General features: G+C 38.6%; 1 protein-coding gene across 5 annotated transcripts in view; it reads right to left on the bottom strand.

Annotated features, from left to right (window-relative positions):
- PUS7 (pseudouridine synthase 7) overlaps nt 1-16,326 on the bottom strand; it is a 66,833-nt gene that overhangs the window by 33,966 nt on the left and 16,541 nt on the right. For 3 of the 5 annotated variants that reach the window (XM_037836441.1, XM_037836442.1, XM_037836445.1), the window contains exons 5-8: nt 14,015-14,159; nt 5,181-5,198; nt 3,564-3,675; nt 2,289-2,366 (exon numbers count right to left, since the gene is read on the bottom strand). In XM_037836441.1, the coding sequence (XP_037692369.1) occupies nt 2,289-2,366; nt 3,564-3,675; nt 5,181-5,198; nt 14,015-14,159 (353 nt within the window). The remainder of the gene's footprint in view (nt 1-2,288; nt 2,367-3,563; nt 3,676-5,180; nt 5,199-14,014; nt 14,160-16,326) is intronic. The other 2 variants (XM_037836443.1, XM_037836444.1) reach the window with 1 other exon arrangement.

Raw genomic sequence — 16,326 nt, 5'->3', positions numbered from 1 at the left:
ATCTCCCTGACAACGCAGGATATGACTCCCAGGGATGAATCTGGACCCAGCATCATTGGATTGAGAACATCTTCTTGACCAAAAGGGGGATGTGAAATGAAAGGAAATAAAGTTTCAGTGGCTGAGAGATTTCAAAGGGAGTCAAGAGGTCACTCTGGTGGACATTCTTACACACGATACAGATAACACCTCTTAGGTTTTAATGTATTGGAATAGCTAGAAGTAGATACCTGAAACTATCAAACTCCAACCCAGTAGCACTGACTCTTGAAGACGACTGTATAACAATGTAGCTTACAAGGGGTGACAGTGTGATTGTGAAAACCTTGTGGATCGCACTCCCTTTATCCAGTGTATGGATGGATAAGTAGAAAAATGGGGACAAAAAAAACTAAATGAAAAATAGGGTGGGATGGGGAGGTGACTTGGGTGTTCTTTTTTATTTTTTATTCTGATTCTGATTCTTTCTGATGTAAGCAAAATGGTCAAAAATAGATTGAGGTGATGAATACACAGCTGTATGATGGTACTGTGAACAGTTGACTGTACACCATGGAAGACTGTGTGGTATGTGAATATATCTCAATAAAACTGATTTTTTTTTTTTAAAAGGCCAACATTTAGGGATCTAATATTCCTTACTAAGTCACAGAAACATGATAAAGGCACCAAAGGTCTATGAGGACAGAGCAGCATCAAGATCAAGAATGACACCTGCTGGTGGATCAAGAAGAGAAATAAGTATCTTGAGTCTTCAATTATTCAAATATTTTACATCATAAAATGCAAAATAAAATAATGAGATGCCACTTTTCACCCTCAAATTAGCAAACGATTTTTTTTTTAATGATAGTGTGCTGGGGAGGATTCTGGGGAACAAGGATTCCACATTCCCTTTAACTCGATAATGCCACTGTTAAGTTTATCTTAATGAAGTTATCAGTGATGTGCGCCAAGATTTAGTTACAAACACTTCTGCCATGGAATTGCTCATAGTAACAAGAATTTAATATAAACATTAAAAAATAGAGTAACAGTTAATAAATTAGGAAACATCCATATATAAAGTATCTGGCAAGCACCAAAAAGGATGAGATCGAACTCTATGTCCTAACAGGGAAAGAGATGTATCACTTATTGTTGAAAAGAAAAGAATAGTTTACACAAATATATTTGTTTAAAGGGGGAAAAATCCATCACAAAATACACGCCAAGCTGGGAACAAGGTAATCTTTGAGGGAACGCAGTCATGGCAGAACTTTTACCTACTCCCACCTTAGGTACAGCCAAGAGAACACAGAATTGACCACAGTGATATTTTAGATACCTAAAAGGAGCCAAGACAAGGAACACCTGGAGCCACCAGAAGATGGAAAAGGCAAGAAAGGTTCTTTCTCCCTTAGAGCCTCTGGAGGGAGCACAACCCTGTGGACTGGCTTCCAGAACTGCAAGAGAATGAATTTCTACTGTTTTAACACCCTCACAACCCCACTCCACCCCATGCACACCGAAGGATTAAGAACCTGTGTCCTCTGCTCACAGACTATGGGGAAAGCCTGCGTCCCCAAACTGCCACCTCTTTTCTCCCAACCTTCGCTGCCCGTTCTTCTGAGTTTCTGGTCAGAGGAACTATTTCAATTCTCCATATTCTTTTTAAGTTCCCTTCCCCACTTTTCCTTGCACTCTCATCAGTTAACTTTACACCCTAAATGTCACAGAAAGAAAAAGAAAAAAGGCCACCAGATGGGAATGCCATCATTTTCACGTATCTTCTCTACTCCCTTTCAAACACATCAACATCTGCACAACAGGTAGTAAAAATTATGGAAAGATGATGTTTTTTATTCTCCTTTCATTACATCATACCACTGTCCCAAGGTCAAGGAAGAACAAAACTAGAATAATTCATTAGGATATAACCAGGAGCTCAACCATTATACTATTTAAAGTGGATCAGAGAAGTGGTGGGAAAAAAGGTCAGATTGCAGGGGACTGGAGATTAAAGGGGAGATGCCACCTCAAATCCTTTATGAAAAGATGGGAGAAATACAGCTATTTATTTTTAGTGGAGATGGCAAGCATAGACTGTTTTTAATTGCAGTATAATTGACAAACTGTACATATTTAAAATGTACAAATTTTGATGTGTGTATGTATCTATGAAACCATCACCACATTCAATATCAAGATGGCAGAAGTAAACCCCATTAATCAAGGAAATTTGAGAACTCTGAAAGATAGTGCTGGGGTGTTTGCAGTACAAATCCCAGTATGTACTTTCTACTTACTTGAGAACAGCAATCTCTTGAACTGTTATAGCCCTTTTATCTTTGGTTCCCATGTAGGAGAATATGTTTGGCTTGACTCTGATAAGACAGAAACAAAACCACCTAAAGTCATATATCATAAAGAAACCACATTTCTCATAATTTAAGTTTCAAAACAAATATACTTAAAACATAACAGAATAAAAGAAAAACAAGGAGAAACTTTATTCAAAAAAATCTATCCAGGAAAATATAAATTAATATGCAAGCTAAAAAAGTAAAGGACACCTGAACAATTCCTTTCTTAGCAGGGCTTGCCCTAGAACATTTGTGGCTATTAGTGAATAATTGATATTGTTCAAAAATTTGGCTAGCCAGTAACAAAAAAGGAACTGATACACTTCCTATTGATCATATGCAGACAATTACCTTATGTAAAACTCTGAAAGAAAAAGTCATTCTAGATATATAATGTGCAACTTTGAAAAATTTCTATCTTCAAATATATAAAAGTTGATAATAGTGGGAACTTCCTTTTAATACATGCTAATGCTTTGTATTAAAAAGTCAAATGCTAAAACAGGGATCTGAGTAGTTCTGATGTGAAGATATAAGTTAGTTAACTGTTCCATTGGAACAGAAACAGGATTTCTTGACTCCTGTGCCACCCCCAGCTCCAGATATCAGAGAACCTCCTCCCACCCCCGAATGTCTACTCCCATCAGGAGCTGTCTACTGTCCTCGGCTCAGGCACAGGAGTAACTCAATTGGCTACTGCATTACCATGTTTAACTTGAATTAAATCTATACCAGAACGCAAATTTCCCTACCAAACCCATTTGCTATGGTGCTCCTGTGGCCATTTCTATTAAAAGAAAAAATTCTTCAGCACCTAGCCCATCCCGAGACGCAATTTCTGCTATATATGCATTCTATGAGAAAATCTGACTGGTCTCGGGTTTTCAATCTAGTCAGTCTCCAGGAATTCAAAGCTGTCAGTTTAATAAATCAAATCCACGCAACCAAATCAAAGTATAGGCTTTAAGGGAATAAGGTTAATTTTTATTTTTAGCTGGATACACTGGTAATCCTCAAATGTACATGAATGATTTACTTAAAAATTTTTCATACTAGTTTACCAGCAAAATGCATGGGTGTCAAGAAATTTACCTACTGTCTTCAAAAAAAATAAGTGGGAGGTTATTTTGTCTATGCTCCTGCTCCTTTTCATCAGCATGGGAAGACGTAAAAATCACAGTGTTTTGATTTTGTATAGCATAAGAACAAGATACTAACCTTAAATATTTGGATAGTACATTAATGGCATCCATGGTGTCTTTGTTTTCCTTGTATAGTACAAAGTGGCAGTAACTTCCCCTAGATTTTGGCCAAGAATGTTTTCTTGGATCTTAAAAACAAAAAAAAAAATGAATGTAATATATACCATAATATAAGTTATTTGAGTTTCTTTCTATATAAAACCCCACTGAGCTCATTTTTTTTTGCTACAGAACCCTGAGAGTGAGAAATCAGGTCCAATCTGTCAGCAAACACAGCTTTAAGTGGTTACAGCTGTGTATGTGGACTACAGGTACTAAACTTTCTGTGGCTGGGTACTTAACATAGAGTACTTGTCTTTTCACATTTAAAATCAAAGGTGTAGTGATAAATGCCTAAAACTAACCAGTGGTCTTTACACAGAAGAGATACAGAAGAGGCACAGTGGTTTCCCAGTGATGTCTACAAGCACCCATTTCTGGTACATGGGGCAACCAGCTCTCTAGAACACATGCAGTCCAAAAGGAAACAGCAGTTACATCAAAATCTACCGTCTAGTCTTGCCTAATGTCCACAGTCGGGTGTTTACACATATTCAGATTGGATGCCTTGAGGGAGGTGACATAGGAATAAAGCTTGCGAGGAGTCTGCCTCAGAGACATGTTTAGATTTTCCACAGGCTACTTTCATCACAAAAGTTTAGCTAATATCAGATGGTTTGCAAATGTCTACCTAACAGAGCAGCTGGCATTCAAGAACTGATTATCACTCCTGGGAAAAAGGAAACTTTAAAAATTAAGCCATGTTAAAGGTTAACTTTTGAGCTAGTACCTTGTTCAACTTTTTGGAGACTGACAAACATTTCATGGTCTTGGAGAAGACGAATTTTAAAACTGCTCTTTTAACTGAACATTTCAATTATACTATAATGTAAAAATGTATATTCAGGCAATATTAAGATTTAGATTTAAGCTGCTCCAAAAGTGTTTTGAAAAAATCAGCACTTTAAAAGAAAAATATGTAGGCCACAACTGCATTTTCCAGACACTGTACAATAATATTCATGAGTCTTGTGCAACACACAGCTGCAACTGTTATTTGAACACATTTAATTCACTTAGTGCTGTTAGCTCCATGAAAAAAAAAAAACTGTGAAAAAACAAAATATTTCATACAATCCCTAGAAAAGAGTCCTTTTCGTTTAAAAATGTTCCTTCATCTTTGTCCCTAAAACAATCCTTTAGCATAAACTCACGAATCCTTCATCTTCAGAGGCTTAAGATATTCCTGGTATGGAAGTTACTTGTACAACCTGGCTTTGTCAAGGTGAAAGGGCTACTGTGATAGGTTGGTGATTTAAGCTACAATGTAAATACAATGTAAAGAACAAATGAATCAAACCCTCTAGGAAAACTGCCATCAGCATTGTATGCCTAGACATGTATGCTTGGGCAGAAAAGTACTGCAAGTATTTCTTCAGTTCTTGGTATGAATTCCTCACAACTCAGCCTGAGAAAATTGTGAGTAGGAATATCATTTTAGGTATTCCTCCAGCTCACAAGCAAAAACTTATAGCACTTGTGACAAAATCATTGGCATTTCATCTTGTCTACATGAAATGCCAATAGCTCTTACCTGTTGCAGTTCTGACCTCTGTCCAAATGCATAGCATAAAGAGCACAAGAGAGCAATGTTTATTTTACGATAATATTAAAGTGCTTTAGAGGTGAACATGCAAATGACCGCATGGTAAGTTTATATTGAAGATTTTATATAGCACCTGGTAGTTATGTACTGGGTTAACAGCCATTTAGACATTAACAATGGAATGCTGTGGAGGCAAACAGTGAAAACGAGGTGAACTCACCGACAGGTACTAAGCCTCCCTGTCTCTAAGCTGTACTGTCCATACCCATGGTATGTAGCAAAAGGTTTAAAACTAAACAAAATGCTTCCCCAGAGAGATTTGCTTCCTTAATTATGGGAGGGCATATATCAAAATGCTATTTGTGTTTGTTTTTGGTAGTGAGACTGCAAGTAATCCTTTACTGATTTTGCTTTGTGCTAGTCTGTGTTTTATGAGATTCCTACATTGAATTACAATAAAGTTTTTTTATTTGAAAAATTTTGAATAATCACTATGGAAAACAGTTCTCTAAGACAGGAAACTCTTACAGATTAAAAAAGATTTATGAGACATCCATCGGATGCAATATTCTGACCTTGCTTGGATGATTATTTGAACAAGCCACCTGTGTACAAAAGACATTTTTGAGAAAACAGAGGAAAAACTGAACACAGACTAGGTATTACATATAAAGGAATTATGTTAATTTTGTTGGAGATGATTATGGTTTGGGGCCTTATTCCTCATCTGTTAGATATATACTGAGGTATCTGAGTGAAAGATGGATTCCCAGAATTTGTAGGAAAAAAACTGGAGTGAGATAGATCAAATAAAAACAACAGAATGTTGATACTCTTGAACTTAGTTGATGCATACATGGGGTTCAATACACTACTTCCCCTATTTGGGATGTTTGAGCTGCTCATAATAAAAAGTTAAAAAAAAAAACACTAGTGATAAAAATTTATGAAGTATAGTTGCATTTTTTGTTAACTATCCCTTTAGTTCATTCACAGTTAACTATAATGGCAAGAAGAAAATTAAGTCACAAGTATAAAAATCTAAATGCTGTTATATCTTAGAAGAAACCATGACAACGGAGTATGAGTTTTGGCTCACAAGCAATCTTTCTCTATTAGCAAATCCAAGCACTGAGCATGCACACAATTATCTCCTCTGCAAACAGATGCACTTATCCTTTTTCTAGATGCACTCAATATACAGAATAGCAAGCATATGCATTGATTAATTGGGGACATTTTGAATAACTGAAAATCAGTGAGTCTCAACTTATTCTGGGCAATTTATTTGATTGTATAATATTCCAACTCTTAAGAATACCAAGTGGTATATACTTAGCTTTATAATTCAAATGACTTTAAAATAACTTTCAGACATTTTTGAGACACTCGGATTTATAACGCAAATGTAAAGAATTTTCAAGCTGGAGTAATAAGAAGCAACATTCTAATGGTCTGCCATGGCAGCTCCGCTCTAATATGAATGGAAGCCAGATAAAGGGGGGAACCAAGTTCAGGAGGATTCATGTACTGAGCACAGAGATCTCTCTGAATAAGAATGGAAAAAAATGCTTGAGACTCAAGAAAGTAGACAGGCTGGGGTAGCATGCAGAACATTCTTCCGTTCTTATTCAAGGCCATTCCCATCACTGCACCCCTGCACACCAACTCGTTAAGCTTCCTGCTACATCAATTATCACTCTCCTCCCTGAATTTTCACCCTCTCTCCCGACTGGCTCTTTCCCTTCAGCAAATACAATGTTTAGAGCTTTCCAATCTTAAAATGTCAAACCTAGGTGGAACTTAAGATGGCAGCTAGGTGAGATAGGGCAAAAAAACACCTCTGTGAAAAATACTAGATGAAAACCAGAAAGTGACCCAGAATACCGCTTTCAGCGATGTGCCAGCTGGATGAGGTCTGCTAGTACCACAGGGGCTGTATACTTGGTGAAACCGGGAGTCTGCATTCTGAAACGAGTATGCTGGCTGGAAGACCCGCTGCCACGCTGCGGTGTGGGGAAGCCAGGGGATGGCGTTTGGAGACCGACTGGTTCTTTTAAAAAAAAAAAAGGGAAAAACCCAGGAGTGGCTGCAGTTGTGACAGTGGGAACCACGCAGTAAAACACAGCAGGAGAGGGCTGAGGGCTGAGCCGGCCTCTCGGTGTCTGGCCTGGCGGATAGCCTGCTGCAGGTAGCCTCGGGGCCAGGGGAGCAGAGGGGGGGAGCTGGAAGCAGAAAGGAACCCCACGGCTTGCAGCTGGCTCCCTGGAGGGCTGGATAAACTCCTGCCCAGGGCCGTGCCCACAGCCCAGAGCCCTGCCAGTTGTCCCGGAGCTGGGAAGGAGGAACTAAGCAAGGAGTGGGGGGGGGGGGGGTTGAGATCCCCTGTTCGGCCATCTTTGCATCAGGCTGAGAGCACCCCTGCACAGCCCGGGGCCCGGGGCTTCCCTTAACGGATGGCGCGCACTGGTGACGTAGCACAGCATTCCCTCAGCAGAGGTCCTGGAAGATCACAGCTGAGATGGGGGCCTGCTCGGAAAACCCAGGGACGCTACGCCAAGTCCGGTGGTTTGTGGGTCAGCGAGAGAGAGGGCCTGGGGCTGAACTGAAATGAAGGCTTAGACTCTTGCGGTGGCCTTGAATCTCCGGGAACCTGGGGGGTTTGAATATTAAAGCTGCCCTTCCTCCCTGGCCACCTGGACACACGCCCCACATTCAGGGTGGGCGGCTCCAGCAACACACCCAAACTGAGTTCAGCAACTGAACCCCACAAGAATCATTTCCCCACACACTGCGGGGACAAGGTTGAGAAGAACTGACTTGAGGGGTATAGGTGACTCGCAGACACCATCTGCTGGTTAGTTAGAGAAAGTGTATGCCATCAACTTGTGTTTCTGAAAAATTAGATTGGTATCTTTTTTTACAACTTGAAAGAACCCTATCAAGCAAAGCAAATGCCAAGAGGCCAAAAACAACAGAAAATCTTAACACATATGATAAAACCAGATGATATGGAGAACCCAATTCCAAACGCCCCAATCAAAATATCAGAAGAGACACAGTACTTGGCACAATTAATCAAAGAACTACAGTTGAGGAATGAAAACATGGCAAAGGATTTAAAGGACATCAAGAAGACCATGGCCCAGGATATAAGCGACATAAAGAAGACCCTAGAAGAGCATAAAGAAGACATTGCAAGAGTAAATAAAAAAATAGAAGATCTTATGGAAATAAAAGAAACTGTTGGCCAAATTAAAAAGACTCTGGATACTCACAATACAAGATTATAGGAAGCTGAACAATGTCTCAGTGTCCTAGAAGTCCACAGAACAGAAAATGAAAGAACAAAAGAAAGAATGGAGAAAAAAATCGAAAAAATCAAAATGATCTCAGGGATATGATAGATAAAATAAAATATCCAAACTTAAGACTCATTGGTGTCCCAGAAGGGGAAGAGAAGGGTAAAGGTCTACAAAGAGTATTCAAAGAAATTGTTGGGAAAAACTTCCCAAACCTTCTACACAATATAAATACAAGAAGCATAAATGCCCAGCGAACCCCAAATAGAATAAATCCAAATAAACCCACTCCGAGACATATTCTGATCAGACTGTCAAATACTGAAGAGAAGGAGCAAGTTCTAAAAGCAGCAAGAGAAAAGCAATTCACCACATACAAAGGAAACAACATAAGACTAAGTTGTGACTACTCAGCGGCCACCATGGAGGCGAGAAGGCAGTGGCATGATATATTTAAAATTCTGAGAGAGAAAAATTTCCAACCAAGAATACTTTATCCAGAAGAACTCTCCTTCAAATTTGAGGGAGAGCTTAAATTTTTCACAGACAAACAAATCCTGAGAGACTTTGCCAATAAAAGACCTGCCCTACTTCAGATACTAAAGGGAGCCCTACCGACGGAGAAACAAAGAAAGGAGAAAGAGATATAGAGAATTTTAACAGACATATATAGAACCTTACATCCCAAATCACCAGGACACTCATTTTTCTCTAGTGAGCACGGATCTTTATCCAGAAGGGACCATAAGCTGGGACATAAAACAAGCCTCAAGAAATTAAAAAAAAAAAAAAAAAAAAAAAAAAAATTGAATATATCCAAAGCACATTCTCCGACCACAATGGAATACAAATAGAAGTCAATAATTTTTGAATTGTAACTCCACTATTTACTTCCTACATGATAAAAGATACACAAACTAATGACAAATCAGCGGTTTTGAACTCAATGTAAAATATGTAATTTTAGACAACTATATAAAGGTGGGGGAATGGAGGAATATAGGAACATAGTTTATGTGTCTTATTGAAGTTAAGTTGGTATCAAAGAAAAACAAGATTGTTATGGATTTAAGAGGTTAATTTTAAGCCCCACAGTAAACACAAAGAAATTATCAGAGACTATGACCATAGAGATGAAAAGTAGAGTATGGGTTAAAAGAAATGGGGGAAGGGGCAATGGGGAGTTAAGAAATGAGTGTAGGGTTGCTGTCTGAGGTGAAGGGAAATTTCTAGTAATGGATGGTGGGAAAGAGCATTACAACATCCTAAATGTGATTAATCCCACTGATGGAATGCTAGGGAGGGGGTGGAATGGAAGATTTAGGCTGTATATATGTTTCCACAATTAAAAAAATTTAATAAAAAAGACAGTCTAAATAGATGACAAGTGAATGCCAACGATGAACCTGGATGGGATTGGAGGATGGAGGACAAGAGGCTCAAAGGGACACAGGTGAGACATAAGGAAAAGGAAATACAGAATGTAAGCTTAGTATCATTGTTGAATGTCTTGTACTTCTTAGCTGTGCTTAATGGGATTGCATAAAAGAATGTTCTTGTTCATGGGAAGTGTGTATGTGAATTATAATGTTTGTTCAAAGATGTGTGCAGCCTGCTCTCATGTTCAGAAGACAGAGCAATAGATGATGGTGATAGGGAGGGAGGGAGGAAGGGAAGGACGGAAAGAAATAGCGATGTGACAGCATGTTAAAGTTGGTGGATTGGGGTGTCGGGGGAGGGGGGTCAGGGTATGCTGGAGTTCTGTGTATGGGGTTTGTATTGTTTTTGCAACTGTTCCTATAACCTTGAATTATTTCAAAATAAAAAAAAAAAAAGAGAGGCAGAGAGAGAGAGACATCACAGATAATGAAAAAGAAATAGAAGCAAAGTCAGGAGAGAGTGAAATCACATAAATATTTTCTAAAATTTATCTAGAACTTTTAAAAATATGACAAAAAGATTGCTTCATACTCTGTCAATGTCTTACTGGAGCATTATCTAAGAAGCTCATTCAGTGTCATCGGATGTTCTAGGGGAAGTAATCTTGGCTTGTCCTACTTTGACCATTGATTAAGACCCAGACTCTGTAAAGTTAGCGTGTAGAGGGCTGGAAAACTGCAAATCATTTTTGTCTGGTAGTGTATAAATTATTTTTAGCTAATAGATTTTTTTAAAAAGACTCCTAGGATTTAACAAATGATTATGACTACTGACTCATTCTATAGATATTTCTTTCTAGTTTCTAGTGAATTAGAGTAACCCTAGAAAATACCTGAAAATGTTGAACTGTAATCCAGTAGCCTTGATCTTTTGATAATGATTATATAACTATACAGGTTTTATCGTGTAACTGTGTGATTGTAAAAACATTGAGACTGACAACCCCTTTATCCAGTGTAATAAAATAAAGTAATACAAAAAAAAAAAAAAAAAAAAAGTCGAACCTATATTCCCGTCACCTTAATCATGTTCCCTTCCTCCCTTCTTGTCTTTACAGCTTATTTGAAAGGCAATCTGTACTTCCGACCTTCTATCTCGACCTACTGTGTTAATGACTTCCAACCTCAACATTCCACTAAAACTGCTCTGGTAAAGACATCAATGATTTCCACATTGCTAAACTGATAAGACATGTTTCAGAGCTCTTATCACACTGGACCTATCATAGAATTTGTCACTGCTGACTTCTCTGATTATTGGTATTTCCTCTTCCTGTGGATTCCATAAAACCAGACTCTCCCAGAGAGTTTCTTTTGTGTCTGTCTGGCTCTTCCTTCTGAGACTTTGTGGATCCCTAAATCCAGGTATCCCAGCTGGAAAGCTTTCATTTCAGAAAATATGGCAAATCTCTATATATCATGTGGCAGAAAATTTTTTACTTAAGGCTTTAAAAAGAAGTTTTTAGAGCCATTTGGAATGTACATTATCCATCTCAAGATATAAATTAATTTCCTTGATTACATAATTTATAATACTTATACGGTATTTTCAGAAAAATACCATATTTATGTTTCTATTGGTAAATCAATGTGCCCTATCTATCAGACTGGCTTAACCCACACAATGATGCCTGAGTTAAAATAATTGGTAATTTGTTGTCTTTGGGTAGATTCTACCATGCCTATGTTTTAGGATGCAATATCTCTATTTGAAAAAAGTTTAGGTTAAGAATATTCCAAAAACTACTAGATAAAGCATAACCTATCAATAATAATGCTGTCTCTAGTCAACTAGTCATTTATATCAGGGCTTGGTAGCAAAGTAGCTAGAAAAATGTTATATATTTAGCTTTGCAATGAAATTTTAAAAGCTATTTCATTCAAATGCTAGGCAAGGAGGTCCAGGAAGACAAGCTGTCACTGATACTGGGCTCTTATTTGTGGGGGCATGAACAACAGCTGCTGGATACTAGATCTCCCTACTTCCCCAATAGCATTGCTTCCGGGTCAGCTTACGGCTGGGAGCTGCACCTGTAAAAGATGAACACGTGCTCATGTGCTGGTCTGGGTCAGGGAATGTCCTTCCATGAAGAGGCTGGACGGCAGAGATTTAGTCCACCCTTGACTAAATGCCATGACACCTCTAGCCCAAGAGGTTAGATCTCTACGTAAGGGTTGACTCATTCTGGACCTTACTTGTTGCTCTTTTGTAAAGTGAGAAATTAATATTTTACTGAAGATGCCCAAAGGGAGATAGAGAGAGGCTGTTCACATCACACAGCACTTGGCATTTTACTTGAAAAAGCTTAAGGAATATTTTTATTGAAAAAAATGACAGATGGGGTAAGAAGCAGGAAGTAGCTAATAGCGTAAGCACAGAAGATGTAGATGAAGAGAGAATACCGGAAATCCGGCAACAATCACTTAACGGTTGTCAATGTTAATGGCCACCTTGACCTGCAAATGCCGTAACTCCCCTCCCCTGCAGATCACAAAACCTGGTATCCTCTAAGATATGATGGTCATTTCCAAAAAGCAGCCAATCAGAAAAATACAGTTTTTGCTTTTTAAAATCTGCTTCCTCATGACCACAATGAGCAGAACAAGACCTTGCCTCTTCCCCATGCCTTCGTAGAGGGCAGCTGGCCACACACTGATTACCAACGTGGGTTTCCTGTCTACAAGAGACATCTCTCTAGCAGCCCTTCCTGATCTGGAGTCCCTGATAGAACTAAGACCAAATACCCTAAGCCACCCATTGTATGTAATAAATATACTTCTTTCCTATATTTGTATTATAGTTACTAGCTACATATTATCCTTGGGAAATCTGAGAAAACAGTCACTCAAACTATTATCTGTTGAGCTTAATTCTCTTGTGGAATCCTGACTGAGAAGGCTACTATGATAATGTTTCATACTGTCACCCAGAGATTAAAGAAACATATACTAACCAAGTCACTAGCTTCTGGACTGAGAAGTGATTAACAACTCCTTTCCTCGAGCAGTTCCAGAGCACATAATCTCACTTTGCTATTTGGTATCCACTGAGATCAGAAATGGCCCCCCATCACCATCTTCTCCTCAACTGCTCAAGGTTTCTCATTTCTATATTCGTATCTGGATATGCTGATTTGACTAGATTATTTTCACAAACATATTTCACAAACAAACTTTATTTCTGCTCCAATTTATCTTACACCCTTACATTTCACTAGAATCACAGTTATAACAATTAAGGCTTCAGCCATTCACAGTATTATCTTTTAAACTTACTAAGATATTGACAAAGCCCTAATGGTCTGAACAGTCTTGTTATATCCTTGGAATTCTGCTCCAACAAATATATCTTGAAATAACCAGGCTGTTCTTGGTAGGGGAGAAGAGTGAGGGAATGACTTTTTCCTACAGTAATTTTCATAAAAAATTTACCTGCTCATTTGACAGGTAAAAAAAAAAAATTACCTACTTTTTCTTAATGTTATATGTAAATACAAAATTTCATGGCAGTAGTAAATACATTAGAACATAAATATCAAAGAGATTAACAGATACACCAATTTTAAATGAATGATATGCAATGAAAGGGGCTCAGGTAAAGGGGTGTTTTTCTATATTCCATTTTTTTTTTTTTATGTGTAAGTGAAGAAGATACTCTCAGTGGGAAGGCAGAAGCTGTTTCAATATAGGCACGTGGCAGATAATATGCCAGAGGGAATGGTGATAGGCATTTTTTTTGTTCATCTGAAAGCTTTCTTTTCTCCATTAAGAACACAAAATGACAAACAAATCTTCCAATTTCTTCCTGAATTGCCACTCATCCCACTCTGCTCTTCGGGGAACATATTAAATTCCTAGGACTCTCTCTCAGGCACCATTGTAATTTTAGCTAATCTTGAGTCACACAAAAGACCTAATGCCCCATGTCAGACAGACAGTGTGCAGGATGGCTCTGGCATCTTAAATGACAGTAGTCCCCTTCTCTGAACAACAGCAAAGTAGCCCCTGGACATGAGCAGGAAGGTGAATGAGGTGCAGGATCTGCCTGGCAAGACGAACACCAGGTCCTTCCCACACTTACTTGCCAAAGCCTTTTTTCCAGCTGCGTGGTAGGCTACAATATATTTCTTCCCCTCTCTGTCCTCTGTTTTTGTCTCTAATCCTGGAAATAGAGATTTAATAGCTTGATGGATGACGGTTCTTTTCTCTTTGGTGTCTTCAATAACCTATTCACAACATAGACAGTGGTATTATGAATTTAAAAAACATTAAGTAGAGAAATAACCAATGAGTTAGGAAAAACATTTTTCATCTTATTGGCTCTGCAGAATTAAAGTGCATGGATACAATTTCAAGAATATTTTAAAGCCTCAGAGTATTGCAAATCATAAGAGCCTGTTTATCAAGCATGTCCATCTGCCAGACACTGTATCAGCACTTCACATTCAGCATCTTATTTAATCCTCAGTTTCCCACCATTATATTTACTTATAGATGAGGTCTGAGAGGCCTTCAGAAGTTAAGGAACGCATCTAGGATTGTACAGCTGCAGGGCAGTAGAGCTGGATGGGAAACCCAGCCTGTCTTGATTCTTAAACCGCCATTCCCAGACCCTACCTCTCAAGCTCTCCACTAGAAAAATACCTCAGGTTCTCAGATGAAAATGTGAAGCTGGGCCTTTTGGTATGTCAGTGTGCTGGTTTGTATATATTGTGTCCCCCAGAAAAAGCCATATTCTTTAATGCAATCTTGTGGGGGCAGATGTATTAGTGTTGACTAGGTTGGAAACTTCTGAGTGCTTCCACGGAGATGTGACCTATCCCACTGTGACTGACACCTTTGATTAGGGTGTGACCTCTTGATTTAATGTTTCCATGGAATTGTGGCTCCACCCATTCAGGGTGGGTCTTGATCTGATCACTGGAGTACTTTAAAAAGAGCCACACAGGCCCAGACACAGAGCAGCTGTAAGTGACATTCTGGAGAGCAACTGAGTGTGTCATTTTGAAGAGCAGCTGCAGCTAATAGAGGATAAAATGCCCCAAGAGCAACATTTTGGAGAATGCCATCTTGAAATGCAACCTGGGAGCAAGCAGATGCCAGTCATGTGCCTTCCCAGCTAACAGAGGTTTTTGGACACCATCGGCCATCCTTCAGTGAAGGTACCCTTTGTTGATGCCTTACCTTGGACACTTTATGGCCTTAAGACTGTAACTTTGTAACCAAATAAACCCCTTTTATAAAAGCCAATCCATTTCTGGTGTTTTGCAAAAAGGCAGCATTAACAAACTGGAACAGTCAGTAACTTAACTCCACTAAACAGTCCAACTGACACTTTCCTTATACTGAATTCCACTCCATACTGAATTATTTTATAATGAGGTTCTAGCACAATTGTTAACAGTTGTGAAAAATCAATATAAAGAAAATGTAAACTAATTAGTTACAGGATTGTTTTTCAGTTTTTGAGTGTGTCTCACTATAAGAAATACATTTTACATTTTGACTTAAGAGCCACAAATGTGTATATGGGTGTGTGTATATACTTTGTTAAAAAATTGAAAAAAAAATACTCACCTTTACCATGTACAAGGCATCACTATTTTCTATTTTATTTTATTGCATTAAAAAAAAAAAGAAGGTGCGTTGAGACCCATTAAACTGATTTCAGGACCCACTAATGGGTTGCAACCTTTAAGCTGAAAAACACTGATATATACTACAACCACTACTGGCTAAACTTGACAATATTTTAGCAAAAATTAAAAAGCAAAAAAAAAAAAAGTACACAATTACAGACAAATGATTTCATATCAAAAAATGTGTCTACAATGCCCTTATAAAGCTCGTTACTGCAAAGGAGAGGATAAACTTGCATATAATTGTGCCTAAGAGTCTCCCCCTGAGTACCTCTCTGTTGCTCAGATGTGGCCCCCTCTCTCTCTAACTGAGCCACCTCAACAGGTGAACTCGCAGCCCTCCCCACTACTTGGGACCCGACTCCCAGGGGTGCAAATCTCCCTGGCAATGCAGAATATGACTCCCGGGGGATGAATCTGGACCCGACATCACGGGACTGAGAGTATTTTCTTGACCAAAAGGGGGATGCAAAATGAGATGAAACAGTTTCAGTGGCTGAGAGATTTCAAATGGAGTCGAGAGGTCACTCTGGTGGACATTCTTATGCACTATATAGGTAACACCTCTTAGGTTTTAATGTACTGGAATAGCTAGAAGTAAATACCTGAAACTACCAAACTCCAACCCAGCAGTCTGGACTCCTGAAAACAATTATATAATAATGTCGATTACAAGGGGTGACAGTGTGATTGTGAAGACCTTGTGGATCACACCCCCTTTATCTAGTGTATGGATGAGTAGAAAAATGGGGAT

Source organism: Choloepus didactylus, chromosome 5 (assembly GCF_015220235.1).
Source record: "Choloepus didactylus isolate mChoDid1 chromosome 5, mChoDid1.pri, whole genome shotgun sequence".
Lineage (NCBI taxonomy): Eukaryota > Metazoa > Chordata > Mammalia > Pilosa > Megalonychidae > Choloepus > Choloepus didactylus.
Note: the sequence above shows the minus strand (reverse complement) of the source record. Positions and strands in the feature narration are given on the sequence as shown.